Source organism: Hyperolius riggenbachi, chromosome 1, assembly GCF_040937935.1.
Source record: "Hyperolius riggenbachi isolate aHypRig1 chromosome 1, aHypRig1.pri, whole genome shotgun sequence".
Lineage (NCBI taxonomy): Eukaryota > Metazoa > Chordata > Amphibia > Anura > Hyperoliidae > Hyperolius > Hyperolius riggenbachi.
This window is the reverse complement of record NC_090646.1, coordinates 513,340,867-513,358,283: the sequence shown is the minus strand read 5'-3', so window position 1 is coordinate 513,358,283 and position 17,417 is coordinate 513,340,867. Positions and strand designations below refer to the sequence as shown.

Sequence of the window (17,417 nt, the reverse complement as noted above, 5' to 3'; positions counted from 1 at the left end):
TTGGTCCCTTTTTAAGCTGCATACACTTGCATAACCCTGCATCAACTCTGAATTATTTGCATTGCACTGACAAGCCCTAATAGGCAGCATAAGTACTATATGAAACAAGTGTGTGAAGAAAGCCAAGATATAGGAGTTAATACATCAGTTAAAAGGTAGCAGCACAACAAATACTGCACTCGCATGCTACGTGCGGTAGTGCCACGTAATGCGTGTTGCTAAGTTACAGGCGCTCTTTTTAAAAGTATGTGTGCTCCTACAAAGTACCTTGCGCTTCTTCACGTAGTGTAAGATATGAAGTATCGTGACCACAACACTTCACATCCAACGCTACATGAAAGATTGCGAGGTACCTTGTAGGAGCGCCTGTAACTTAGCAACGCACGCTACGCAGAACTACCGCATGTAGCGTGCGAGTGCTGTATTTAAGTCGTGCTGCTGCCTTGGAACTCGCGCTGCTACAGCACGATGATGAATCAACCCCATAGTTTTTACTTTTAAATCCAACATGAATATAGATGATTAAATGTTAGATTTGATTAAAATAAAATTTGGAAAAATCAACCTGTTAATGGCTGCCGTTAATTTGCTTAGTATTCTTAAAAGATAGATATATATATATATATATATATATACACACACACACACACACACACATACATACCTGGGGCTTCCTCCAGCCCCCTTCAGGCCATTGGCTCCCTCCCCTGGATTCACGCCTCCTGCTCGCGTCCTGTAGCCAGGAGCTTTCTGCACATGCCCAGTAGCAATATTTATGTGCTGCGCAGAATGCTCCTGGAGCACAATGAGGAGGCGTGTGGCCCGAGGCCCCACATGCAGCTGACAGAAGGGCACTGCAGCTGACCAGAGGATCGCGGAATGATGGCAAGAGCACAGAAAGATTGCAGGTGGCTGGAAGCAGCCCCAAGCAAGTTAAACTGCTCTTTTTTGTCAGATTAGGGTTGCTTTAACCACTTCAGTACCAGTAGTCTCTGGCCCCTTAAAGAGAACCCGAGGTTGGTTTCTGACATCAATATTAGGACACAGAGGCACATTCGGCATACTCCCCGCCTCCGTAAGCCGATTGGACGAAGCTTACGGAGGCGGGGAGGGAAGGGACAAAGGCGGGGAGCCGCGCTATACAGGAATTGTTACAGGTGCAGGGTCCCCTATTCGCATAGGAAGTGAAATTCCTTTTTCTGTTAAAAGAGGGAAAAGTGGGAGCCCAATAGTGCAGTATCGTTAGTACACACTAATGACTCAATGTTTGAGACAATGGAATACTCACAAGGATGGGTTGAAATCCTGCAACCACCGTTTAAGCGTGCGGGAAAAAAACCCGCTTGGTATCCCGGACTGTTCTAGAACCGGGCAGTCGCTCTCCTCCTGTGGTCCTCTCTACTGGTGGATCAAGTCTAACGTAGTAGAGGTCGGCACCTCTGTGGGAGGTGAGAATACTGGATAGAGGTTGTGGGGTGGGGTGGTAGGGGGTGCCTCACCACAACCGGGGGTGAGTGGCAGCAACAATGTAAACAGCCAGCTAGCGACATTGTGTGTAGCCTGGAAGTTTTTATATTGGGGGACAGCAGAGAGCAGGGAGGCCTGGGGGCACACTATCAGGACACAGAGGCTGGGCATTGTGTGTCGAATGTGCCACTGTGCCCTAATATTGAAGTCAGAAACCCACCTCCGGTTCCTTTTAAAGTGACCCAGAGATGAATACAAAGCCTGTTTTTACTTACCCTGGGCTTCCTCCAGCCCCATAAGCATGGATGCGTCCCAATCTGCTCCGGTAAGCGGCTGTGTGACGTCAGCAGGGGGCATTCTGCGCATGCACGGACCTTCTATGCAAGCGCAGAAGGCCCCGGCTGACGTCACTTAGTCAGACTGAGCCGTCTACTGGGGTTTGATTGCTCCATGCTTATGGGGCTGGAGGAAGCCCCGGGTAAGTAAAAAACAGGCTTTTTATTCATCCCTGGGTTACTTTAAGGACTAGAGATTGCTGGTACCTGAAGTCAAGCTGCACGGACCTGTGGGGCCACTCTCTTGCCACTGAAGCCCACTCGCTATGCCTCCTTTATGACTGCAGAGCTCCTTGAGCTGATCAGTAGCTGATTTCATTGGCTCCTGACCCTGATTAGCTCACAGTGATCACAGGGTCAAGAGCCAATGAAATCGACTCCTGACCGACTCATGGACCTCTGCTGTCATGGCAATGGCAGAGCGAGTGGGTTGTAGCAAAAGGAGAGCAACGTGAGCACTGGTAGTGGTGGGTACATGCAGCATTCTAATTGAACGCCTTGGCAGGGATAACAGGTCCCAAACAGGGTGTAGATCTCAATTAGCCTGGTCCGGAAGCAGCTAGGAGTGCCTTATACTTTTAATGATCTTTCTGATTGGGGAAAATTGTTAAGGATATCACATTCATCTTATTATGTACGATGCTAAAACAAGCTGATTAATAAACAGTTTTTTTTGTTACAACATCCACCATTATACATGTGTCACACAGCTGTATGAACATGTCCACTAACCAAACACAAGATTCAGTTTTCTTATACCTGTTTTTGTCAGAAGAGTCCTGCTCTTCAGCTTCATCTGCACTGCAGGTGGCACTAGAGTCGCTGTCTGCACTTGTCTTTGCACCATGTTTGCTGTGCTTCTTTTCCACTTTATGTAGTGACTCTGTTGCTTCATTCTGCACCTCCTCTGGCTTCTCAGCCACATTGTCCTTGCTGTCCTCTAACTCTTCCTGCTTGATTTCACAGTTTCCTGCTTCCTCATAGCCCGTTCCCTCACATTTCTCTTCAATTTTAACTGTACCAGGTTCTGGTTCTTGTGAGGGTTCCTCCCCATTGCTAGTCCTTTCAGCAAGTTCCTGAGATTGTGGAGAAGTGGAGCTACCAGAACTGGCTGGCACTTCATTGTTCGCTTCTGCCACAGACTCTACCGTTTCCTTGGGCTCATTGTCTTTGCACTCTTTGGCTTCTTGTCTTGGTGATGGAACACTTTCAGTGTCTGAACTGTTGTTAACTGCCGCTGACGAGGGTGGGGGGAACAAAAACGGTTAGTAGAGGACCTTAATAAACAATGCAATGAAAGCAAGCGTCAACACCACAGACACTCAAATATGGTTACAGAGCTAGGAAATATAAGCTGTGATTGCAGTCAAAGGTTGTTACTAAGCATCCGTCCCCATGCTTGAGGGCTACAACAGATATTCAACTGCAGTTAAAGTACCAAACACACAGATCATCTGTTGTGTTAAGACAATTAAAGGACACCTGAAGTGACCCAAAATACAGTAATATAAATATATCAATGTGTAATTATGGGAGGACTCCTTCCTACACCAGTTTCCCCTCTGTTCCTTCCCTTCGCCCTTTTAGTAGGTTCCACTGAAACCAGTTGAGCAGAAGCCAAAGGAGCTCTCCTCCTTTAGTACATGCTCTGTCCCACTTCACACTACTTGGTCATCCATGATCCGAGCATGCACACTTGTGGAACAGAGAGGAGGATGGTACGACGGTGCGACTAGTGGACCTGTGAGAATAAGGATGCCATAATGGACATATTGACATGTTTATATTAATCCATTTTCAGTCACTTCAGGTGTTTTTTAAAGGCACAGTTGTTCCAGCCTTTTATGATAGAAGTGTCCAAATGAACTTTTTTCTATTTAAATGAGTTTCCTGGAGTTCCTGTAGATCTAAAAGTCTGAAGTACATATCAAGGAATCTTTCATTTCTGGAATATACAAATCAGCATTTATAAAGGTGGGCATACTTAAAAGACACCTGAACTGAGAGGGATATGGAAGCTGCCAGATTTCTTTCCTTTTAACAAAAGTAGAGGTCTCCAAAAAATAAAATATTTATAAAACTTTAGAATTAAAGTTAGAAAGGAGGTATGACTTATCTATGAGAAGCAGGAGCAAGAAATAGAAAAAACAAAAGTTTCACAAGGTCATCTCGCTTCTTTAGAAGGTAATATGATCAAACATTTTTTTACACTGCAAATCACAATTGCGTTTTGCGATTTTTACCAGTGGCTAGGGACACAAAGAGATGCAGAAGAAATGCAGCATGCAGGACACTTGTGATCATGCAAAATCGGACTGCAAACGGATCACACAAGTAGGAAAAATTGCCCTGCAATTTCGATTTCTTTGGCTTGCGTTTTTTTTTTTTTAGAAGACACAAACACATCAACAGGCACACACTTTGGACATCAGTATAAGCCTGTTGATCAGGAGAAAGACAGGAGGTCCTGGAGTCAGGACACATGATTTTACAAGGTGTTCTAAAAAAACAACTTAAAAACAAAAGCCACAAGACAATCAATTTAAGAGAGGATATTGTTACTCCTGTAACTTCCCTATATGCTTGCCAATTTATTTTCTTTGACTTGGGCTCTGCATTAATCCACAAAAGCAGCCTTGTTTAAGATTCTGTGACACTTACTGTCTCCTTCTTCTGCCATTTCCTCTTCATTGCCACTCATTCCAGATGCCTCCATCTCTTCATCCTCTACAGCAGGTGTATAGGAGACCTCCTCCTCCATTTGTGCAGCCTTTTTCTTCTTGCGTCTGTTGTTTCGCTCCTTCTCCTTGAAAAAAATAAATAAATATAAACTAAGCAATTTGTTGCCTGTTTTGAGGGTCAAAGTAGGTAAAGTAGATAAACCGGCAAAAAGTAAAGTAAAATAACACAACCTTAAAACTCAGGATACAAAACTACCAAAACTAGCCAAGCACCACACCTATAGTAACACAAAGTACAGTAAATAGTATTGCACATTTAAGACTCTTGTTATCAGAAATCGTAAACTTACTTTACATACATTTTCACAAAAAAAAAAAAGAACATTGTCTTTTTGAAGATGCTGTCCATGTATTAGGTTTTCCATTTAGCTGGTAAAGGCTCTTTCACATCACAGAATGCGCGCATGAACCAATTTCATGCACGCGTTATGGCCTGCGATGCAAGTGCTCGGAAGTTGCAGTGCAACGCTGATTAGCGGCGGTAGTTCTAATGCACCCAAGAGGGAAAACGCCACGGCTGGACGCCACGAAGCTCTCAGACGCGGTACAACGTAACTCTCCTGAACGCTTCGTCTAATGTGAAAGTCAACATCAAAGTCAAATAAGATTTTCATGTTACCTCTCTAAACGCAATCTAGGAGCGATCCGTCAAAACGCTCCTAGTGAGAAAGAGCCCTAAGACAATGATGAGAATTATACTGCCAGAAGAATGAATGCTAAAAAGTGGCTCTACAGCCAGTGGACAGTACCGCTGCATCAAGCGGAAATGCACCACACTGGCCTCCAACCTTGTAAACTGATCATACTAATTATCTGCAAATCAGGATTATTGCACCCTTTTATTTATTACTATGTTGTGAATTTATTCCAATTACTAATTACCTAAATTCACGCCATACTCACACAGAGGTGCTAGGCGTGTACTAGACTTTATGCTGTGTGATACTCCTTCTCTTGTATTGCCTGAGGAAGCATGAATATACCCGCGAAACGTGTTTCCTGTTTAACTTGGAGTATGTGAATACATTTTTCTTGCCAATAATCGACAGCTTTGTGTCTGTTTTGGGGATGGGAAGTCCACCACTGCCTCCCAAACCTTTTTAAGAATTTTAGCAATTTTTATCCTTTTGGCGCCTCTGTACATTTTCTACAATGAGAGGGATATGGAGGTTGCCATATTTATAGTACACCACACGCGTAGCATAAAAAAAGACAACTGAACTGAGAGGGATACGGAGGCTGCCATATTTATAGTACACCACACGCGTAGCATAGTATAGTGTGGCTGCTTTACTGTTATAGAACCTCATTCTGTCACTGTGCTACAATAAAGTGACTGAGTGACCGCACTGTACTTAAAAAAATTTTTTTGTCACACATAACATTTAACTCAGGTTAGGATTCCACCGACTCCTCGACTCCGACAAATTTGGATATTACAATCTTGTTGTATGTAACATAAAATGCATCTCTTAACTGCCAACGCTTAGGAATTTCAAAAGGCAACTGAACTGAGAGGGATATGGAGGCTGCCATATTTATTCCCTTTTAAACAATACCAGTTACCTGGCTATCCAGCTGATCTTCTGCCTCTAATACTTTTAGTCATAGACTCAGGCCTCATTCACATCATAAGTGCTTGCATGCGCATTTGGAAGCGTGTATGACGTGGTAACATAGAACGGCAGAAGGTTATAGACAGCCATTCTGCCATTCACATCAAATTCACAGCAGTACGATGCGCTATGATGCGCTTGCGTAATGCTGCATGCATTCTGCCCGCAAGCGCAGAGCTGACCCATTCACTGTCAATGGATGGGATCAGCAGTGCAGTGGGTAGCAGCACAGATGGCGTGTGATCGTATTCATTGCGCTCCAATCGCATGGCCATCTGCGCTGCATAGATGTGAACGAGGCCTAAAACTAGTCCTTGGTAAGAGTACTTGTAGAAGGTACAGACAGGAACAAAGAACATCTATCAGGCCCTAGGCAATGTAACTGGGGGTACATGTAAGAATGATGTGCAGGTACTCTGCAGGGGAATGAGGGGATTCTTCCTCTATTACACATTCTTCATGTACAAGCTAAACCAGGTCTATGGGTGATAGACAACACCTCTGTGTTCAATGTGCACAACATTCTCAGTGGATTCCCTGCAGCTCTGTGGGGAGTGCATATGTAGAGTATAGTACTACTGTGTAACTTAAAGAAACTCTGTAACAAAAAAAATCCCCTGGGGGGTACTCACCTCGGGTGTGGGAAGCCTCCGGATCCTATCGAGGCTTCCCCCGTCCTCCTATGTCCTGTGTCCCACGGTGGTCTCGCTGTGCCCCTCCAAACAGCATGGATGTAAATATTTACCTTCCCGGCTCCAGCGCAGTATCGGCTCTCCGCTCACAGATAGCCGGAAATAGCCGATCGCTGTCGGCCCGCTCTACTGTGCAGGCACAAGTCGCCTGCGTAGTAGAGTGGAGTGAACAGAGACCGGCTATTTCCACCTATTTCCGATGGGAGAGTCGCAACAGCACCCCCGCTGGAGCCAGAAACAGTAATTATTGCACAGCCTGACAAATTGTCGCCTGTGAGTTCCGTGGGCTGCGGCGAGACCGCCATGGGACATAGGAAGACGGGGGAAGCCTCATTAGGATCCAGAGGCCTCCCTCTACCGAGGTGAGCACCCCGCAGGGGAACTTTTTTTTGTTACAGAGTCTTTTTAAAGTAAACCTAAGACAGATGAAAGTTTTATACATACATGGGGCTTCCTCCAGCCTCCTTCAGGATAATTAGTCCCTCGCTGTCCTCCTCCACCAGGGACTTGAGCCGGTCGGGCGTAGTGCGCATGCCGCCGCCAGGAACTTACTACACCTGCGCAGCACTATTGCTGTGCAGATGCAGAACGCTTCAGGCTGTGGAAGCAGCAGGCGGCTGGACTGTGCTGACTGGCTGAATTACTGGGACTCATAGCAGAAGATCCAGGTGGCGGAGGACGACAGCGAGGGACTGATTAGCCTGAAGGGGGCTGGAGGAAGCCCCAGGTATGTATAAAACTTTTATTTTCATCCGTCTCAGGTACCCTTAAGGCCTTGTTTCCATCTGTCCGCTTCTATCCGCTTTTTATCAGCACATCAATGTTACAGATTGATACATGTTGCTGAAAAGCGGACAGAAGCGGACAGAAGCGCATAGATGGAAACGAGGCCTTAGTCATCAAACCAAATTTTAACAACATATCAAATTATTTGATTTCATGAGCAAAAGGAGTGCATACATTTGCATAAACCAGCATCAACGCAGAATTATTTCCATCTCATTTGACCATCTCTATTAGTGACACGGCTACACATCAGGCTTTATTCTTACAGCATAGATGTTATTTAGTATATATAAGAGATGTACACATCATATATACTGTCACAATCAGATATGTATATCTGACTTTAAAAATACGGGGACTGCTTTATTGAAGCAGCACAAGTAACTATTTTTGATTGGTTTACTTCGTTTTTGTGGGCTAAGCAGAGCTTTTACTGTATATATAAATTATTTATGATAACTATTATCTGAGAAATAGAACATTTTATCATATTTTCTATTTTAATTACAGTTTAAATTCATTAGGAGTCGGTGCATTTTTTTCGAACTCCGGGTACCCAAAAATTGCTCCGTCTCCGACTCCACAGCCCTGCATTTAACATCACTGTCTTTATGGTGCATCGTTAGGCTCACACACTGCGCAAGCAGCGAATTAAGTGACCGCAGTGTACTTTAAAAATTCTGTGTCACCTAAGCGGACATTGCCACACAAACCGTTTCACATAGCTGTTGAGTTTGTAGTGCAGTTTTAGACCGACAATCTGCAAGCAGCAATGTTTTGCATTTACACATTAAAGAAGAAAGCCTCTGCATAAAATATGGGGCCCATTTTGACCTTTTTAAAAGTGGACCTGAACTCTTGCACAGGACAGATGAAAAACATAGAGAAATGCACCATGTATGTATTTAGAGAGTTTAGCCTGTCTAATTCTCCCTCATCTGTCTCTGATCACAAGTTGTAATTTGATCTCTCCCTTGTGTCACCTGGCTGCCACGGCAGATAAGCTAGTTTGAAAGCACAGGGTGTTAACAATACGTCTGCTTCCATGAAAGCAGGAAGTAGCAGAAACACTGCAGATTTATTGTAGAATTTGTATCACCTGTAACAAAAAAATGCTTTTCTTTAAAGGTTATTATGCTGTTGTGTATATTTTGGAGAAGAGAGGAAGGTCTGAGTTCAGGTCCGCTTTAAAAGAAAGTATGACTACAAGTTCATGGCTAAGTTCCTGAACATGCATTCGCAATGTTGTACATCAATGCTTGTGAATATACAAGAATCTGTTAAACCCCCAAATAATCTATTGTCTATTTAAAATATTCAAAGAAGCAAGGAAGCAGCCGGAAGGCAGGGATTTTGAGGGCTTTCGAGATTAAAGCTAGTCTGTCTTTGCCAGACCTCCTACTATAGATAGTGCTGTCTCCTAACTTCTTCCTAGCTTCTTTATCCTTGCAGTGTTTCAAGTCCCACCCCATAGAGCCATATTAAACCACGTCATGCACTGATGAGGATCAACCAACCTGAAAAAGTCTGCATGCATGTTGGGTTAGTCAGGCTCTGTAATATGAACAAGCTGACACATCATTGCATTCCAGCGGTTCTCAAAGAGATGATTTGCATATTCAGCAGTGATGCATTATGGGACACCTCAGAGCTCACTGCAACCTGAATAATTGCAAATACCTTCTGTTCTAAGAAGGCAAACTTCTGTTTTGCATAGCATCTTAGTAAGGAGACATTTTCAGCCCCTTACACATTCCTAGGAGTTCTGGTTCAACATGATCTTGCTGGGCAATCTGTTATGCATACAGGAGATGGTGTGGAGATACCATTACTGCTTACAAGTAACAGTCTGATCTGCGGGGGCACAGGTGAATGCACTGCAGATCCTTGGAGAAAATGGATGTGAATGCTTTCCAAAACGTACACATAAAAACACACGCGCTGCTTACTGCAAGTGTAAACACAGCATTAGAGCAGTCTGAGAGCAGGCTAGAGCTGCAGAGGAATTGCTTGCCTGGATAATGGTCGCTCAGAATGTGTTCTATTTTTATATGTTACATTACAGGCAGGACAGCGTTAAAAGCTTTTGAAATACATCCATTTGGGCACTGAAAAACTCTACAGATAAGCAGCACTATTCTTTTCAGCACTCTGAACAAATGAACGTTCTGAGATTTCTAGCTTCTGCAAAACCGCTTTTCATTTATTTATTTTGTTTTTAACCAAATGAAACTCACAAAAGTTGAAAATACTCCCTTTATTAACATTTCAATTACTATAGTATAGCCTTTAAAACAGACTGGAGACGAACAGTCTTGGCGAACAGCCATAAAACGAAGAAGCACAATGGTTACTATGGCAAAGGTCTCCTTCACCTTTTTAATCCAGCATATCTCTCTCATAAGCAGCCCTAACCAAAGCAAAGTCATTTCTCACTTTTAACCTCTGTGTTGCCAGAGAGGCAGCCCCCCAAAAATGTATCTTCAGTGGTGCCATCGTAGTTTATATTGTAATACCTAAACCAACAAAGGGCCCGTTCCGCAGTTTACATTTGTTTATCATCATGATATGCTGAAATACAGTGATTGTACATTCTCTACTGTGTCTTACAAAACTGATAAATGAAATTCAACTTAACATTTAAGTAAAATCAGATTTTAGGCTCAGTAGATGACTTTTGCCAGTTATTATAACACTGAATGTGCTTGGATAAGTCTCTGCTGACTTTGCACACTGAACATTGCAATTATCTAATTTTTTTTCCCACAGAGATCACAAACGGAAATATTAAAAAAAAGGCTCTGGTCCTTAAAGAGACTCTGTAACAAAAATGTCATCCTTTTTTCTAATATCCTACAAGTTCCTAAACCTATTCTAATGTGCTCTGGCTTACTTCAGCACTTTCTACTATCACCGTCTCTGTAATAAATCAACTTATCTTTCCCTTGTCGGATTTGTCGCCCTGTGTCTGAAAGGGTGCCAACTCTTCAGTGTTGTTGATCTGTTATGCACACCCCTCCCTCCACGCCCCCTCTATGCACACTCCCGTGTGTGTCATTTACATTAGGTAGCCTCTCTGCTCTCTTGTCAGTGAGAGAAGAGAGCTGCCTTTTACAAAATCGTCCTGTGTTAGGCTGTGAAAGGACCTGGGCTGTCACATACTGAGGAATTACAGACATTGCAGAGCTGTCTGCAGAAAGAAACAATCAGCCTGTCACTCTTCAGTGGATGATAGCTGCAGGGGGAGAAAGGTAAACACACAAATGATCTCTTGAGATTCAAAAGGAAGGCTGTATATAGCCTGCTTGTGTATGGATGTATTTTCTATGTGTGGACATACTAAACATCAACCTACTTCCGGTTTTGGTAACCATTTTGTTTGTTTATAAACAAAATTTTAAAAACACTTTTTGACTACTTTTAATGCGGCGGGGAGCGGTGAAATTGTGACAGAGGGGAATAGGAGATGTCCCCTAACGCACTGGTATGTTTACTTTTGTGCGATTTTAACAATACAGATTCTGTTTAACCATTTCCCCTCTGCCGGCACGAAGAACTACGTCCCTGAATGTTGCCATTCCCACTGAAAGGGGCGTAGCTATTACGTCCCTGCTGTTTACTAGCCGTGCGTGCGCATGCACAGGCGCGCTCCGGTGATGTCCCTTGGCAGCCCAGTGATTAGGAACAGGTGTTCCTATCACTAATCACCACCTCTGATCACTTGAACGATGACTATTTACAAGTGTAAACAGTCATCTTTAGATACAAAAACACTCCGCTGATTTTAGCGCATCGCGAGCATGCCTGCCCGCGCATGCGCAATCCAGTGACGTCACATGGCAGCCCTCTGATTGGTTGTTAGGAACAAGTGTTCCTAACTCCAATATTGCCTTCTGATCTTATGAATGATGACCGTTTACAAGTGTAAACCGCCATTCATTCATTCACAGGTGTAAATAAAAGAAGAAAAAAAACTTGTGGTGCGATCTGTGCACGCGAACACCCCATATCCCCCCTACCCGCACCCCCATATAGTGCTAACAATAGTCCTGTCACTGACTGTCAGGAGCTCACAATCTAATCCTACTAATGTCCCACCATATTATTATTATAGACTTAGGTACACACCAGCCCGATTTTTCCAACATGATCGATTTTTTCCGATTCATTATCTGAACATTTTCCATAGAAGTGAATGGAAATCAATCGGAAAATCGAACGAAAGTCAGATCGCACATGTTGGAAAAAAAATTGATCTGGCAGGTAAATCTGCCAGAAAATTGTATGGTGGGTACCTCGCACTTTCCTACCATACAATTTTCTGGCAGATTTACCTGCCAGATTGATTTTTTTCAGCATGTCCGATCTGAATTTCGATCGATTTCCGTTCACTTCTATGGAAATCGATTGGAAAAAATCGATGAAAATTTAGATCGGACATGTTGGAAAAAATCGATCTGGTAGTTAAATCTGCCAGAAAATTGAATAGTGTGTACCGATCATAATGTCCTACCATATTATTATGTATTTATATAGCACTGACATCTTCTGCAGCACATTACAGAGTACATAGTCACGTCCCTGACTATCCTCAGAGGAGCTCACAGTATAATCCTTACCATAGTCATAGCCTAATGTCCTGCCATATTATTATGTCCCACCTCCAAATGACCCTTGTGACTGACAGCCCTCTGATTGGTGGGTGGGAGCTTGTGTTCCTAACACCAATCAGATGTTAGATGGAATGAATGATGGCTGTCACAGCCAGTGAACAATCACCATTCATTCAATGTTTGTAAATATAACAAAGTTACCTCATATTGCTACTATACCTTCAGATCACTCTGCCTCGGTGATCTGAAGGTAATAGAGACTGCAGAAAACTACTTTTTATCTACATTACTACTTATCCTACCTGCTGCGCCCAATCAATACCCCCTTACCTCCCTGTGTCAACCCCTCTCTTTCTACTTAGTTCTCCTCTCCCTCAGCATATTTTTTATTTATCCAGCTATACCTTCTGTATAGCTTCTGTATACAGTACACTGTATATATATATATATATATATATATATATATATATACTTTCCCCTACATAGTCATAGAAAAATACCCCCTGCCTGACTTTACCTACTTTGTCAGAGCTAAGCAGCCTGTCCAACTTTTTTTTTTACACAATATGGCAAAGAGGCTGTATAGTGCCAAAGAGGCTTGTGCTATCTTGCACAATAGTGACAGCAGTGATCTGGAGGAGTCAGATATTGAGTGGCTTCCTATTGAGGACTCAGTGTCTCTGACTGAAACTGAAAGCGACTTCGGTTCTGAGTCTGATGGTCCACCACCAGGTCAAGGGAGAAGAGAGGCGCAACTGAGGGGCACTGATCCTGCCAACAGTGACACTGACTCCACCAGCGAAGGGCCTACACCTCACCCAGATAGGGGTACAGCAAGTAGTGATGCCACTACCAGCGGCAATGGCAATCTGAGAGGTCAGTGGGCAGCCATGGCAAGGCAGACCAGGCCATCCAGGGTACCACAGAGGCAACCGTACCATGGGACCTCAGTCACCCACAGAGGTCACCTTCAAATATGGAGGCCCCAAATGTCCCTTCATTTACTGCCAGAAGCGGCATCTTGGTAGATACCACCGACATGCAGCCGCTTCAGTTTTTTCAGCTTTTTATTTTTGACACATTTCTTCAGTTTATCTGTGACCAGACAAACATCTATGCCCAGCAATGCATAGCGGACAGGCCAACCTCACCATTTGCAGCAAAATGGAAGCCCACAAGTCCCCCTGAACTAAAAGTGTTTTTTGGATTGACTTTTAATATGGGGATTACCAAGAAGCCAGAGCAACAGCAATACTGGTCAAAAGATCCATTGCATTACTCCCAAATGTACTCAACAGCAATGACCAGACAAAGGTATGAAATGCTGGTCAGCTGCTACATTTCAATAATAATGCTAACCAAGTCAGCAATGATGACCCAGCCCATGACAGACTTTTTAAATTAAGGCCCCTAATTGACCATTTGAACAAGTGCTTTCCTGAAAAATACACCCCAGACAGACAGATTGCCATTGATGAATCCCTAATTACTTTCCACGGTAGGCTAGGATCAAACAGTATATTCCTAGTAAAAGATCCCGATATGGTATTAAAGTTTATAAACTTTGGGAAAGTGGGACAGGGTATGCCTATGCCTTCAGAATTTACGAAGGGAAAGACAGCCTCATACAGCCTACTGGATGCCCCCCCCCTACATGGGTGCAAGTGAAAGAATAGTGGTGGAACTGATGAACACTTTACAACACCTAGGGTATCACTTGTACATGGACAATTATTATACTAGCATTCCACTTTTCAAATTTTTATTCTCTGCACAGACACCAACCTGTGGTATTGTAAGGCAAAACAGAAAGGGCCTGCCACCACAGGTCCTGAACAAAAAACTTCATAGGTATGAGTCCTACAGTCACCGCAGCAGTGAGCTCCTTGCGTACAAGGACAAAAGGGATGTCCTGCTTTTGACTACCATCCACACAGAAGATACTACAACAGCAAGGTCTGGAAGAGAGATGGTGGTGAAACCAGTTGCCTTAACAGATTACACCAAGTACATGGGGGCTGTGGACATGGCCGATCAAATGTTGGCTTATTATACAGTAGAAGGCAAACGAAAAGCCTGGTACAAGAAAGTGTCATTGTATCTCATGCAGATGTGCCTACACAACGCATTTGTGTTGTTCAAAAAAGCAGGCAACAAGGCCCCTTATCTGAAATTTCAGGAGCAGGTCATAAAATCGCTTATTTTTGAAGGTGGACAACCTACCACAGACCCACTGGCTCTAGAGGATGTCACAAGATTTGAGGGCAATCATTTTCCATACCCACTCCCTCCTACTACAGGAAAGCAGTATCCCCCCCAAAAAAAATGCAAGGTGTGCTGTAAACATGGCATTAGAAAGGATTCCCGATACCACTGTCCAAAATGTCCATCTAAACCAGGACTATGCCAAAACCCCTGCTTTGAGCTCTACCCACGCAGTCCTCCAGTACTAGAGGTTTTTTTTCTTCACTTTTTTTAATGCACATTTTTGCTTTGCTCTGTTGATCTAACGGCTTCTAAATTTGGCATGGATGACGACCACCCTCTGGCTTCTGACCTTGGCATGGATGACGACCACCTCCTGGCTTCTGACCTTGGCATAGATGACGACCACCTCCTGGCTTCTGACCTTGGCATGGATGACGAGCACCCCCTGGCTTCTGACCTTGGCATGGATGACGACAACCCCCTGGCTTCTGACCTTGGCATGGATGACGACCACCCCCTTGCTTCTGACCTTGGCATGGATGACGACCACCCCCTGGCTTCTGACCTCAGCATAGATGACGACAACCCTTTGGCTTCTGACCTTGGCATGGATGTCGACCACCCCCTGGCTTCTGACCTTGGCATGGATGTCGACCACCCCCTGGCTTCTGACTGCTGGTGGATTACAACTGCTCTCTGACCTCTGCCATGGATTACAACCACCCTCTGCCATGGATTACAAATTACCACCACCCTCTGAACTATGCCATGGATTACAATCACCCTCTGCTTCTGAACTCTGGTATGGCTGATAACCACCCTCTGACTAGGCCAGCAACCATCCTCCAGCCTCTGGCAATTGGCATGGCTCCTGATCATCCTGCAGCCTCTACATTTCTACAGTGGTGAGTATTAATGAGTTTGTATTTATGTAAATATACCTTGCTGTACTCCCATGTAGTATGAGAGCTTGCCTATACAATCTGTTCATAGTGTATATAATCTGTTGGCCCTCATACTATATGGATGTGGTAAAACTGGCCAATCATTGGTCAATAAAAATGCAATGTGTGTACCAGGCTTTATTCTATTCTACTGTCTTCTTAAAAAATAGTATAGGCCTTGAAAAAACCATTGGTGCTACTTGTGGTTAACAGCCTGCTGTGTATCCAGAATACGTTTTTGATTATGTATATGATGTATCATTTTAACCGAGAGAAGCGCGAGAATTGATTTTGGGGTGTCTGGGACCCGAGGTTTATGTCATGTGAATTATTTTTAGTGCCAAAGTGAAAAAAAGGGAAAAAATACCATTTTCAAAGATATGAGCAATATCAGCAAAACCGCAAAAGTCCAAATATTACAAAATATGTATATCTGAGTAGGCAGGGGTCTCTAGTGTTCAGAATATTGACTTTTATGCCCTGTATTGAATGTTCTGACACTCCAGGGGCTTTGCTAAGAAAGAAGGACTGCATTACTTTTGATGAAAAAAATGGCCTTGAAAAACTCATTGGTGCTACTTGTAGTTAACTGTCTGTTGTGTGCCCAAAAAGCTATCTGATTATGTATATGATGTATTATTTTAATCGTGAGAAGCGCGAGAATAGATTTTGGGGTGTCTGGGACCCAAGGCCTATGTCACGTGAATTGTTTTTTAGTGCCAAAGTGAAAAAATAAAATTTTCAAAGATCTGATGCAATATCAGCAAAACCGCATAAGTCCAAATGTTACAAAATATGTATATCCGAGTAGGCAGGGGTCTCTGGTTTTCAGAATGGTGACATTTGTGACATGTATTGAATATTCTGAGAATATTCTGACACTCCAGGGGCTTTGCTAAGAAAGAAGGACTGTGTTACTTTTGGTTCTAAAATGGAGTTGAAAAACTCATTGGCGCTACTTGTGGTTAACAGTCTGCTGTGTGCCCAAAAAGCTATCTCATTATGTATATGGGGTATCATTTTAACCGTGACAAGCGAGAGAATAGAATTTGGGGTGTTTGAAAGCTGAGGGCTGTCATGTACATTTATTTTTAGTGCCAAAGTGAATCAAAGGCAATAAAGTTGTTATTTGCCTATACGCTGTACTAAAATAAAACACTTGCAAAAATCTCCAAAAGTGACAGAATTGAAAATAAAATACATAAATAGTTACCTTAGGAACTCAGCTTTTTAAATATGTATGTCATGAGAATGTATTACTGTTGTATTTGCAAATAAGAGCTTGTAATTACTGATAGAGTACAATAAGAAAACCAAAAACACAAAATGGAAAAAATATTGTCACCATACATTATGCTACGGACAGTGTAATAACCAGGGCAAATGGACAAATAAAATATGTGGGGTTTAATTACAGTAGCATGTATTATTTTACAACAATATTAGGTAAAATCTGAAAAATAATGCATGTTTTCATTTTTTTCTTCTTATCCCCTTAAAAATGCACATAAAATAAAATAATTTTTAGCAAAAAAGTACCATCCAAAGAAAGCCTAATTTGTGGCGAAAAAAACACAGTATAGATTATTTCAGTGTGATAAGTAGTGATAAAGTTATTGGCAGATGAATGGACGCAGAGTTAAAATATGAAAATTGCTCTGGTTTTTAATGGTAAAAACGCCTTGGAGGTGAAGCGGTTAAGAGGCCAGAGCCTAAAGGTGGCCACACACGATACAATAAAATGATCCGATTTTACAGTAATTCGATAAAAACGATTGGATCTCCCGAAAAAATTGAAAGCTTTTCTTTCTTTCGACGGAAAAATCTGATCGGATTTCCCATTTTCTTCGATTTTAATCGATCCGGAATGCCAGATATTTTTCTTCAATATTTCTAAAGATTGTGTGGTGTGTGTTGGATTGCCAATTTATTAATATACACAACCTAGCAATTTTGCCAGAGTTTCCAATCATTTTTATCATAATTGGGAAAAAAATTGAACATACATGTGTGGT

The 17,417-nt window shown here is 42.8% G+C and overlaps 1 protein-coding gene across 17 annotated transcripts in view; it reads right to left on the bottom strand.

The window, feature by feature from the left end:
• Positions 1-17,417, bottom strand: part of NCOR2 (nuclear receptor corepressor 2) — a 641,335-nt gene that overhangs the window by 115,005 nt on the left and 508,913 nt on the right. For all 17 annotated transcript variants that reach the window (XM_068243885.1, XM_068243983.1, XM_068243973.1 and 14 more), the window contains 2 exons: positions 4,464-4,608; positions 2,562-3,039 (listed from right to left, as the gene is read on the bottom strand). In XM_068243885.1, the coding sequence (XP_068099986.1) occupies positions 2,562-3,039; positions 4,464-4,608 (623 nt within the window). The remainder of the gene's footprint in view (positions 1-2,561; positions 3,040-4,463; positions 4,609-17,417) is intronic.